Here is a 12,112-nt window from a genome sequence, read left to right on the forward strand (position 1 = left end):
ACACTACATGCGCTATGACGTGTCGGCCAAAAAATAAAAGTCAACTGTACATAAACATATTATTGTGAATTAAAAATTTTGGTGATAAGTAATATTAGGTACATAATTCATTTGTTGATAACAGCTAATAAGATGTTGCCAGGACAATCAACCTTTGACAGTATCATGAATTCCTGATTAAACAGGTACAAAGGATGTCTATAATAGTTTTAGATAAGCTTATTATTATTAGGTACCTATTAACTATTAATCTAGGCATATTAAATTAGCATTGTCATAATAATATTATAACAGATTAAGATAATAGAATATCGATTATCTACTTACATAATATTTATGTAGGTAATATATTTACATAACATAACCTAAGTGGATGATTGTGACTTTTAAACGGGAATTATTTATGTGCTGTGACACTGATAAGATATTATTACTGTTACATTGTTAGCATTCAAGATAATCGATTGTTCATTGTGGCACATTCGTGTAGTGTTTTCGACATACTTAATTGTTGTAACAATTCAAAATGACATTCCGAAACGAAATGTTTATTTACGTTTTGTTGTCGTTTCTTATATTCACGAATAAATTCGTCGAGAGTTGTGCAGAACCGAATAATTCGTATATTTTTAGTTTGAATTCGGACAACGTTGACGGGATATGGACAGTGGGAAATGAAAATGGAAGTAAGTTGATAAAATACATATAATAATATTTTGTATACGGGTAAAAATAGGTAGGTAACAGATCAATACATTTGAATTTTTATCACGTTTTCATTTGACATTTGATTTTTGACGTATCATGTATGAATTGCCAGAATACAGAATGCTTTTATAAATAATTTAAAAATGTACCATTGATAATATTTATAAAAAACCCTTTTAGTAATAATATAAAAATGAACTTTTTAAAATAATTCTGATTGTTTATGTTATAAATCATAATATGAAATAATTTTCTCATTTTCTTATTAACATAAAAAAAATATTAATATAATTTCTAAAATTAATAGGTACCTACTAGATATGCTTTGAAATTGCTGTCAGTGGGTCTATTCGATACTTATCGACCGCTAAAGTGATAAATATTATCAAATTTCGGGTAGGTTTGTATCAAAGTATTAGCACTTATTGTAACAATTACAACCAACATATTGTAATTGTTACAATAAGTGCTAAAGTACTTACTTTGATACAAACCTACCCTAAGTTTGATAATATTTATCACTTTATCACTTTAGCGGTCGATAATTAGAAATTCCACAGAAATGGAAAAATGAGAGAATGGCCAAGCAGCCTCTTGATATAATAGGTATCTAAAGTAAAAATGCGGCGTTAGCTCTGGCTTATGCATGTGTTACAAAATACCAAAAGAGAATCTTGACCCAACCCGTTCTTCAAGCCAACTAGTTGTCTCCTCATCGTGTATACTGTATACGGTGGAGTAAAACGATGCTAGCATAACCTGGGAAGATACAATAAGACTGGCGAGTGGCAGGACTTTTCAGAGGCACCACATCAGTAGACATGAACAAAATATTAAATTACTATGGGTCTTCACAGGGTGAGATTATATTATTAACAGACTTTTTTACGGAGAGTGGTTGTCTTTCATTGAAGTCATTGAGTGCTTGGTCTGGATTAAACAGATTTAGAAAACTACAACTAAGGTAAACGTACCGGTAGTTGACCATTTAAGAAAAAAATTCAACAAAAATAACGATTAACGTTTAGCATTACACCGAATGTTGGCAAAGCAAGTCTACTCATAATGGATCAAATGTCTTAATTAATATGACAAGACAAAAATTAAGAAAGGGTCTGTTACAAAAAAATTGTGTTCAATTTTTCAAGACCATGTTTTTGTTTCAGTAGTTGACCATCCAAAAAATTGAAAGTTTCAGTAGTTGACCATGTCTAATCAGGGGTTCCAGTAGTTGACCACTATATTTTTCAGTAGTTGACCATGTCTAATCAGAAGGCTTTATGGCAAATCTGTCATCAGAGTTGCCTCAGGGCTTCCTGTCAGACCACTCTAGCCCATAGCTACTTGAATCAACTTGGTAGCAATGGGCGGTTCAGTAACAAGTTACATACGAGAGGATTTTGTTTGACAGCCAATCATCAGCTTTGTTAGGGTAACAAAAGGTGCAAAATTAGTTACTTCAAACTAAAAATACAAAAATATATTTATTTTAGCAACTAAGTACATACATACTACATAGTAATGCATACGCTTAGTACTTACCAAAATAAAACTTAACATAAAAATCCTTAGATATTGTCATATAAAGGAAACGGGTAGGAGTAGGTAGGGTGGGAATTGTGACAATTGATCAGATTGTGACATAAGGAAAAGAGGAGTGGATTGGAGTTGGATGGGACTTATGTAGGCAGGTGCGCCTGGGTACGGGGAAGTGGATATGGGATAGAAACGCGGCAGAACATGAGACTCGAGGGAAATGCAGGGTCGTGGGTGGTTTGACAATACCTCTAAGACCCCAGTTACCTGTCCGGTTACTTCACTCATTCGTGTAGGTTCCTATATTAATAAAAGACATAAAAATGGAATTAATAGATATCTCGGATTTGAGCTCCACTCTGTGAGATGCATAGAGACAATATTGATAAAAGGTAATTCAAATAAAACGCGTGTAAAGAAATTTCAACAGATGTATAATTAATATATATATAAAATTTACTTGCAGGCGACAGTGTATAAAGTTGTATAATTAATCAAATGAATTACGAGCGCCTAACGCAATATAATATTTAGACAATTTAGAACAAAAATCAAATGCTAGTTCGGTGGACCGTAACGTAAAGAAATTAACAATAAATACCAAATACACAAATGCTCTTCAGCCTCTTCGCTGTCCTCGAATCCTTCCAGGACGGAATCGAGGAGTGCGTCTTCAAACGTGTCGGGACCATGGGGTTCCTTCGATCTCCTGGCCTGTGGGGGGTCGTCCTTTGGGTGGCCATTATTAACGTCTCCAAAACGTCAGGAAATCGAAGCCATGGGCCCCGGTTCCATTGGCTCGGAACTTAAGAGAGACGTCTGCTTCTTTCGAACGATGAACACTGAGAGAGCGACTCCCGCTCCGCCTTCATGTTAAGAAGCCGCTTTCTTGTTTAGCGCCGGAAATAGTTTACGAACGCCTTGGAACTAACGTGGTGCGCACGCGCACTCAGGTTGTCCTTTGGCATTTTGTTGCCATATGAATCACAGTGTGTCATGTCATCAAATAACATGACAATATTCCAAATAAAGTCCAATTCCGGAACTAAATAAACATTACGAGTTTTGCTTACTTGTGTCGGGTCATTTATGTGGGATACTACCGCCTTCCATTCATAGCTAACTACATCGGGTCGCTCTGGCCATTTCCATAGTCTCCCGCACTTTTACATCGATGAAATAGTAGCTTTTACTTTAGAAATATGGACGATTTTCCCCGGGAAATATTATAATATAATGTTCATTAATGACTTTCATAACGGGCAGCCATCGAGTTTTAGGCTTAAAGCTTTCATCACTAGACTTATGCCATTCACTCTCCGCTGAGTCTGAAATGTCAACACTTCGGTTAGAATACTCGGAAGAAAAACGCATTTTCTTCTTGACTGCTTTCAATTCCCCCATTTTTTTTCTTCCTTTGATTCAAGATTTTTCTCATCGATGTTTTTACTCAGGAACTCTCTCTAAATACCGCTTGGGTTCCTCTGATGTAACCATTGAAGGCACACTTTACGATTCTCCTGGTACTGTTACAGCTTAAGGGCTCCATGGACAAAGTCCACATTTTCGGAAATTTCTTGAGGAATTCTTTTGTACTTGTAGAGGACTGTCGTTGGTGTGACAGCCCCACCGACACTCCCTGTTACTATTACGGTTATGCATTCTTTATCGTTGGCATTTACCTGCTGGTACACTGTCACGATTCCTTTTTTGGCTAAGACCCTGCTCCCCTAGGGGCGGCAGGTTATATGAAAGTATGGTGAAGCTGGCAGGTTATATAAAAAAGTATGGTGAAGCAGGCAGGTTATATAAAAAAGTATGGTGAGGTAGGCTGATAAACAATTTGCGGCAAAACTAACGTTAACATTATTAATTATATCGGTATGTTATAATGACCAAAGTAAATCCTCCGTGATGCCCTGCAATTTTTTTATCGCGTCGCTATTTCTCGTAAGTTGTCGGCTATTGTTGGCCTGCTTCATTCAGTTGCTATATATTCAGGGCTATAATTCTAGAAATTTTTGTTTTCCGAAGAAAAAATACACAAACCCGTTGCTGAAAAAATAAAAAATAAAGTTGACGCCTAGGTCATCTACTGGACAGAACCACCCTAGACACTTCTAATTAATAAATAATCTTCGTTCCATACTTATGAATGTAAAAATTGTTCAAAACTAAGTGAAATAATTTTATTTAATTTATCTAGTAGTTGACCACCCTGTTCAACTACTGAAAAAGTATTAAAAAAAGTTTGAGTAGTTGACCCCCCCACAAACTTGCTTCCTTGTAAATATAACTTAAAAATTACAAATGATATCGATACTTCAATATTATGACTGCCCGTAATGATATAACTTGATATTATGAAGTCAAAAACATTAAATTGCCATATGCTTACATCCACTGATATCCTTAACAATTTACTTAAGAAATTAAAAATAAAATGCTTACGGCGTGATGTGCTGTTTTCAAATGGCTGCTATGACGCTCCTATGACATATGGTGATGTGTTAGTTTCTTAATCCGACCACAGATGGCTTCACTTCTCTCAACTTTACAATTTAGAGCAATCCCGTGTCTACGTTTCTTATTTTGGGCATTTTATTGAAAAAAGGTCAACTACTAGCGCGAAATTCAATCTGCACCTACGGTTTCAGAAATGAATGTTTTACCAACATGGTTAACATAACAGAAGAAAAATGGTTCTTTTCACATTCGAATTTCTACTTCATGGTTTTAATTTTCATTTTTCAGCCGTTTTTGTGCCAGCTGTAGTACCAGGTGGCATCTACACAGACTTGATGAATGCTAAAATTATCGGTGACACACTCTATGAAGACAATGATGTGAAAACTCGTTGGGTGGCTAAAGATATTTGGAAGTATACGAGGACATTCAATGGTAATTGATTTATTATTAATTTGAATAAAACACAAATTTTATCATACTGATTCCACTTTTATTAAATAACTAAATCAGTTTCATCCAACTCAGAGGGACATTTTCAACTGAAAACAAGTCATCGCATCGCATAAGTAAAATCACAATTTTAAGGTAGGTACTGTTACACCCATGATTATTGAGCCTCTCCCGATAGTCTAAATTACGTAATTATTAGGTGTAACCATGTCACCTGACCTCCTAGTCAACAACAGGCGTACATACGTCCAAAATTCATTGATTAACTGTCAAAATGTTCAACATGTATAAAAAAAAAGATGGCAACACTGCTCGATATAAAAAGTCAGTCTAGGGTCGCCATTTAAAAGAGTGAGCATCGGCCCTCACGACTCAGGAGTCGAAAAAAATACATAGTCGCGGGAGGACGCGGAATTGAGTTCGCGGATTCCCGCGTTTAAAACTTAACAATAAAACGAATTCAGATAATTAATCATTAGAATATAAGCGATGTTAAGATTTAATTAACATTAGGAACGTAACAATTTAAGATTAATTTGGATACTGTTAAACATAAGTTTCTTTGTAAAAGCCTCAAATGGAGACAGGCTGGACACATAGCTCGAAGAAGAGACAATAGTTGGACAAATTTAGTCATCCAGTGTTATCCAAGAGGCACAAAACGTCCGCAAGGTAGAGCTAGAGGCCGCTGGATCGATGAAATGATAAAGTTCTGCGTAAGTAAGTGGAAACGCAACGCATAGGACCGAGAGAAGTGGAAGCAGCTTGAAGAGGCCTTCATCCAGCAGTGGATAGATTCAGGCTGATGATGATGATGACACGTGCATGGATTTACTGGCAGTGGACTTATCGTTTTTTGGAATTAGACGCCTCATTTATACATACATTTTCTTGTTACGGCCGCGATAATATGTACAGTCCATCCATTACACAGTAAATCCATGCACGTGTAAACGGGGTATTAGACATGACGAAAGCGGTCCTGTCTAATATTAAAATATGTGGAACTTGTACCACATATTGTGTTTTATTTTATTAATGAGGTATAACACTAAAAATGAATACAAAATGTAAACAATCTTTTCGATTATTATAAATTTGACAATATTTTCTTCATTATACAATAATTGTTTTCAGTCCCAAAGGATTTGTTAAAGAAGAGCAACATTGACATTGTATTTGATGGATTGGACACTGTCGCTTACATTGAAATAAATGGACATCCAATTGGCGTTACAGATAATATGTTCATCAGATATAAATTCGCAGTTAAGCAATACCTGCAGGTAATAATAAAATTGTCTTTATTGTATTTTTTTATTGTACTGACAGATTAACAATTGCTAAATTATATAAGCAGACTCGCCTCCTACCGATAATCCGGTATGAACAAAGAAATGTTACCTAGCTGTAAAGTGCAATAAAAAAAAAACTAGTTTTACTCGATCCAACTCGACAACCCGAATCCAATGATTGTTTGGAAGTGCTAGGTTCCTTCTCTCTCTTTAGAATGTCATTCTTTAGTGAATTTACAGAGATGGTAATCGTTCGAAATATTCTGCAAAATGATAAAACCATAGACTAAATTTGTCGCCGTGACAGCGTGACAATGAAGCGACTTGGGACCTTATGTTGTAACTTGCGAGTTGAAGTCGCCCGGTCGACATGACGTCATATAACATCATTGTGACGTACTACCGGAGTGATAATAGCATTCGAGAAATTAACGCTACTCAAATACTGGCGTTATACACAAATAGGTGTTTCAGCATAATAATATCTATGGTGAGCAGTGTGCTTGGGCTGCTCGCCTCGATGCGTGTATTGAGGTTACGTCACAATTACGTCATGTTGTCGGGTGACTTCATGTCACAAGTTATAACATAAGGCCCTTGCACCTCAATTTGATCAGAACTTTATTGTTACAATAAAATGTTTGATCTACAGCCTTCTTTTTGAATTGTCTACATTGATACAAGATATTACTTTCAATGTGTATTAATAGCATATTATTTATTATTTTAGGAAGGTGAAAATGTAATCAATGTAAAATTCGACTCACCAATAGAAGTTGCAGAATCTCGATCAGAGGAGCAATTCATTCCGCCAGATTGCGTTCCAAGTCTCTATAATGGAGAATGTCATGCAAACCAGTTGAGAAAGATGCAAGCGTCCTTCTCATGGGATTGGGGTCCTGCTTTTCCATCCGTTGGTATTTGGTATGTCAGATTCTTTCCAAATAAATATTTTATCTAATTAGTACCAGTAGACATAATACTCAACAATATAATGATCTGTTCCCAATTTGTGATGATGATATCTGTCGATGTCTATGAGTTCGTAAGCTCTCTTACGAGCCTGACGTCATCAGATTTATTAAAACCCAATACATGACATGTATGAATGAACAAACATCAGCAAAGTGCCTTACTTTAATCCGTACACTGCTCAATTAAACTTGCTCTAATGAATCGGATCTATATTGTAATGGGTACTTAAACACACCTGAAATTATTAAACAAAATTAAATTTTGTCGCAATTAATTAATAAAATAATTAACGCGTGTTGAAAAAATCTATGGTCCAGGTGGAATAGGTAGAGTAGGTATAGGAAGACTACGACTTCAGTGAGCGCTAGAGTGATCAACTGAAGAAGGAAAACGGAGGACCGGGCAGAATTAAGGGTTCGCTTGTGATCACCCTGCGCTGTGGTGCCAGAGAACAAGATGAGGACATAATGTTGAATTATATCTTATAAAACTTTGTAAACTATGTAAGATTCTTGTACTCAGAATGCATCTTATCATTTTGGAAATCAATCCACAACAAATTCCTAAATCATATTATGCAAACAATGGAAAAAATTTCAAACCTCATAAATACTAAGAATCAATGTCATTTTACATTTTTTGAATTTCGAAACTCCTTTTACTTATGATGAAAATTAGACGATCTTTACAGTTTCCTGACAGTATCTAGTAATTTTCCAAAGAGATTTAAATTAAAAATATTAAATATTATGTTATTCTTTTCATTTACTTTTCATTCAACAGGCAATCTTTACCACTATCGTCCATTTATTGAATTATTGGTTTGCTTAATTTGGTTTGTAGTACTTAACTGAACTTAAAATAAAATTGTTGTTTTTAGGAAGAATGTGTATTTGGAGGCATATAACAGTGCTATAATCCGTGACGTAACCATAAAATCAACGTTCAACGGTGAACATAGTTGGAAATTAGATATTCTGGTGTATATGGAAGCCTCAAAAGATTTGACTAATCTTGAAGGACATTTGATTGCCAAATTAATAAGCCCTGACAAAAATACAACACTGACTGGTTACAAGTTTGTTAAATACAATACTTTGAAACGAAACAATTTGGAAAAACATCTTGAGATAGAAATCAATGAAGTAAGTTTGTTTGTGCTCTATTATATATTATTTATGTGTGCTTATAAACTGTGTATAACATCTACTACATAATATTAAAAATATATATATAGGTACGAGGGTGGGTCAATAATTCCTTAGAAAAAAGCATTAAAACAGTTTTTATTTTTGTATTTTTTTTTTTCTCAACATAATCTCCTTGGAGCTCAATACACTTGGTTAGACGTTGTCACCTCCGAAAGGGGGAGGGGGGGTGTAGGTAAATGCGCTGGACCCCCCTGATGATGTAATGTCATGTCAAGTCACGGTGGTATCGTCTGCTTCTTTCGGGGACATGTTTGTGTTGATTGACAACGCGGAAGTACAGGCGAAAACAGGGCGTTTATTGTTCGGAATATAAATACAATAAAGTACAGCGTACAAAATATTTAACAAAAAATATTTAAAAAAAAATAATTAAATTTAAAATGGCAGTGACGCCGGGAGCGCGGCGCCACAGCCGACGTCTGCAGAGACCAAAACCCGAATGAAATCAACCTTTTTGGAGTAGGTTAACTCAGGCAAGAATTAAAAATATTACCTACAAATTCTGTCACTGAAAAATGACAAAAGGACAGCCTTTACACCCTATGTACCTGGCTGGTAGGTACATTGGGTGTCATATTTCTGAGAATTTTTGCTAACCACAGAAATATTCAAGCAGACCTTTTCCAGGTACATGCTTTGAAAGGGACTGCATTTGCTGGGATTATCATTACTGCACTAAATTACAGCTTGCTTGTATGTTTAAAATTGAATAAGTATAAAATTTATAATGACGCTAGGTTTTACTTTGCTTGCTTCTAGAATTAATGTAGGTATAAAGAAAATGCAGGATTTTACATACATTAAGGGCTAGAATGATTTCATTAAATTTTGTAGAACTTGCAAAAGGGCGACTATAAATTTTCATACATCTAAGCTTACGGGCTAGAAATTTGCCTCGCAGTCGATCTGTTCATGTTTGCATGAATCAGCCCAATGATGATTCAGGCCTCATGGCCTTGGATCCTCTGAGGATGCCATGGTTTAGCTGGTATCAACGTTTCTCAATTTTTTTTAAACCGTCAGAAAAATAAGTTTTCGGAAGGTCCTCAAAATAAGCATTTGTCCGATCGATGACTTCTTCATTTGAAAAAAAACGTTGTCCACTTAGCCATTTTTTTAAGTTTGGGAAAAGGAAAAAGTCACTGGGGGCTAAATCTGGCGAATACGGTGGGTGGTCGACCAATTCGAACTTCAATTCTTCAATTTTAGCCATTGATCGTAAACATGTGTGAACACGGGCATTGTCCTGATGAAAGAGGATTTTTTTCCTGTTTAAATGAGGCCGTTTTTCTTCAATTTCGTTTTTTAGCTGGTCCAATAAAGATGCATAATAATCCCCTGTTATTGTTTTTCCTTTTTCCAAATAGTCAACGAAAATAATTTCACGTGCATCCCAAAATACAGTAGCCATAACCTTACCAGCTGATTTTACGGTTTTCGCCTTCTTTGGACATGGTTTGTCTTCGCAATCCACTGCTTTGACTGTTCTTTCGTCTCGGGAGTATAGTGGTGTATCCATGTTTCATCTACAGTCACAAAGCGACGAAAAAATTCATCCGGATTGCGTTGCATGAGCGACAACAGGGCTTTAGAGGCCACCACCCTATTGCGTTTATTGTCGACTGTGAGCAAACGCGTCATCTTGCAGAAATATTTTTCATGCCCAATTTGTCATGTAAAATAGAAATGACGCTACCTTTTGAGATCCCTGTAACCTCAATTATCTCACTCAACTTTAATCTTCGGTCACTTAACACCATATCGTGGATTTTATTGATCATTTCTGGTGTAAGTCACCTCTACAGGACGTCCTGAGCGTGGTTCATCCTTTGTTGATGTACGACCACGTTTAAATTCATTTAACCAGTTATAAATAGTTGCAAGTGAAGGAGCAGATATGCCGTGAACTAAATCCAACTCATTTTTTATTTCCTTTGCTGTTAACCCTTTTATATTAAAATGTTTAATAACAGCTCTAAACTCAATTTTCTCCATTTTCCATTTTTCCATTTTCCACAAGCAAATTTTTTTTTTAAATGTACGAGAAACACACAACAACCCGACCAATCTGATTGAAACTTCGCAGCATACTGAATCGGTAGTGCCGCTGCATGAAAACAAACTGCTTACACTACTAGTCGCGCCACCTGTCGGCTTTTCTAAGGACTTATTGACCCACCCTCGTACCTACTTATCAGTGGGGAAGGGTGGAGGTAGGCTATTAAGATCTGACATAAATAGTGCACACTAAACTTTGTCAGTCAAACATATTTGTTTTCATTGAACTAAGACTACAATGTATAGATAGTGTTTGTTTGTTTTTAAAATTCAATTAAACCGCCTAATCCAAGCCAATAGATATGCCATTAAATCATACATAATTTTAGATATTTTATAGATAGAAGAATATTTTTTGGTTTGGATAGGCAGGGCTTAATGAATTTAAAAAACACTAACCAAAAACATCTGCAATATGTAAAGTATAAAGTAAGATAAGTACAACTGAAAAAGTGTGCACTATTTTTGTCGGATTGCCCATAGCGTAGCTGGTATTATGGTTTGGTTAGGCAGGGTTTAATGAATTTTAAAAACTAACCAGCACTACCTGCAAATTGTATTCTTAGTTCAATGAAAACAAATAAGCATGACTGACAAAGTTTAGTGTGCATTGTTTATGTCGATCTAAATAACCTTCGCACAAAACAATTTAAATAATGAAAACACTTTATTAATAAAGAATTCACTGTCGCCGGGGTCTAAATGAACAAGGGTTACCTATATTTATAAGTAATGGGTACGATAGTTGTTGGTACAGTGAGAGATATAAGGATAACGTTACTTTTCCGGTGAGGGTCTCAATTTATTGTGATTAAAATAATTATAGTTCCAAATAAAATGAATTTATTTTTTCCTCTCTTCAATACCACATCCCACAGCGGAATTTGACTACCCTTAAGACTACTCTTCACCGACTCCTGACCCATTGCTATTATTTTCCTCTTCCCAGGCCTTCACATTCTGCTTCCTCCTAATTTGGAGCATAGAATTAATACAATGTTATAATTATTTCAGAGTCAAGTTAAAAGATGGTGGCCGAATGGACATGGTGAACAACCTTTGTATGACGTGGAAGTTACGTTTGAAAGCACGCAATTCGTAGGCGAATATCATATCAAAACTATCAAGCATGGATTTAGGACGATTGAACTCATTCAAGATCCACTAGGTATTTTCTTTGCATTGTATTTCAATAGACCTTAGGTATATTCAGCCTTTGTACTAACTTTCCAACCAACCTCTGATTCCATACTACCAAAACAATCTTACTGCATTCGATATGGTGGTACGATTTAACCATGAACATCTGTAAATTCGATTCGACTTTTATGTACAGTAATTGGGCATGACTAATATGATTATCTTTACGGTTTCTATTGATGAGTGTTTGGCGGGTCTCGTGGTCGAGAA

General features: G+C 35.6%; 1 protein-coding gene across 2 annotated transcripts in view; it reads left to right on the forward strand.

Annotated features, from left to right (window-relative positions):
- The first annotated feature begins 396 nt into the window (after positions 1-396).
- beta-Man (beta-mannosidase) overlaps positions 397-12,112 on the forward strand; it is a 43,824-nt gene continuing 32,108 nt past the window's right edge. For both annotated transcript variants that reach the window (XM_085948179.1, XM_085948178.1), the window contains exons 1-6: positions 397-686; positions 4,999-5,145; positions 6,301-6,449; positions 7,189-7,382; positions 8,314-8,578; positions 11,717-11,870. In XM_085948179.1, the coding sequence (XP_085804305.1) occupies positions 527-686; positions 4,999-5,145; positions 6,301-6,449; positions 7,189-7,382; positions 8,314-8,578; positions 11,717-11,870 (1,069 nt within the window). In that variant the 5' untranslated portion in view covers positions 397-526. The remainder of the gene's footprint in view (positions 687-4,998; positions 5,146-6,300; positions 6,450-7,188; positions 7,383-8,313; positions 8,579-11,716; positions 11,871-12,112) is intronic.

The sequence above is a fragment of the Rhyacophila brunnea genome, unplaced genomic scaffold (assembly GCF_057557595.1).
Source record: "Rhyacophila brunnea isolate RB1 unplaced genomic scaffold, BYU_Rbru_1.0 scaffold_20, whole genome shotgun sequence".
In the NCBI taxonomy this organism is placed as follows: Eukaryota; Metazoa; Arthropoda; class Insecta; order Trichoptera; family Rhyacophilidae; genus Rhyacophila; species Rhyacophila brunnea.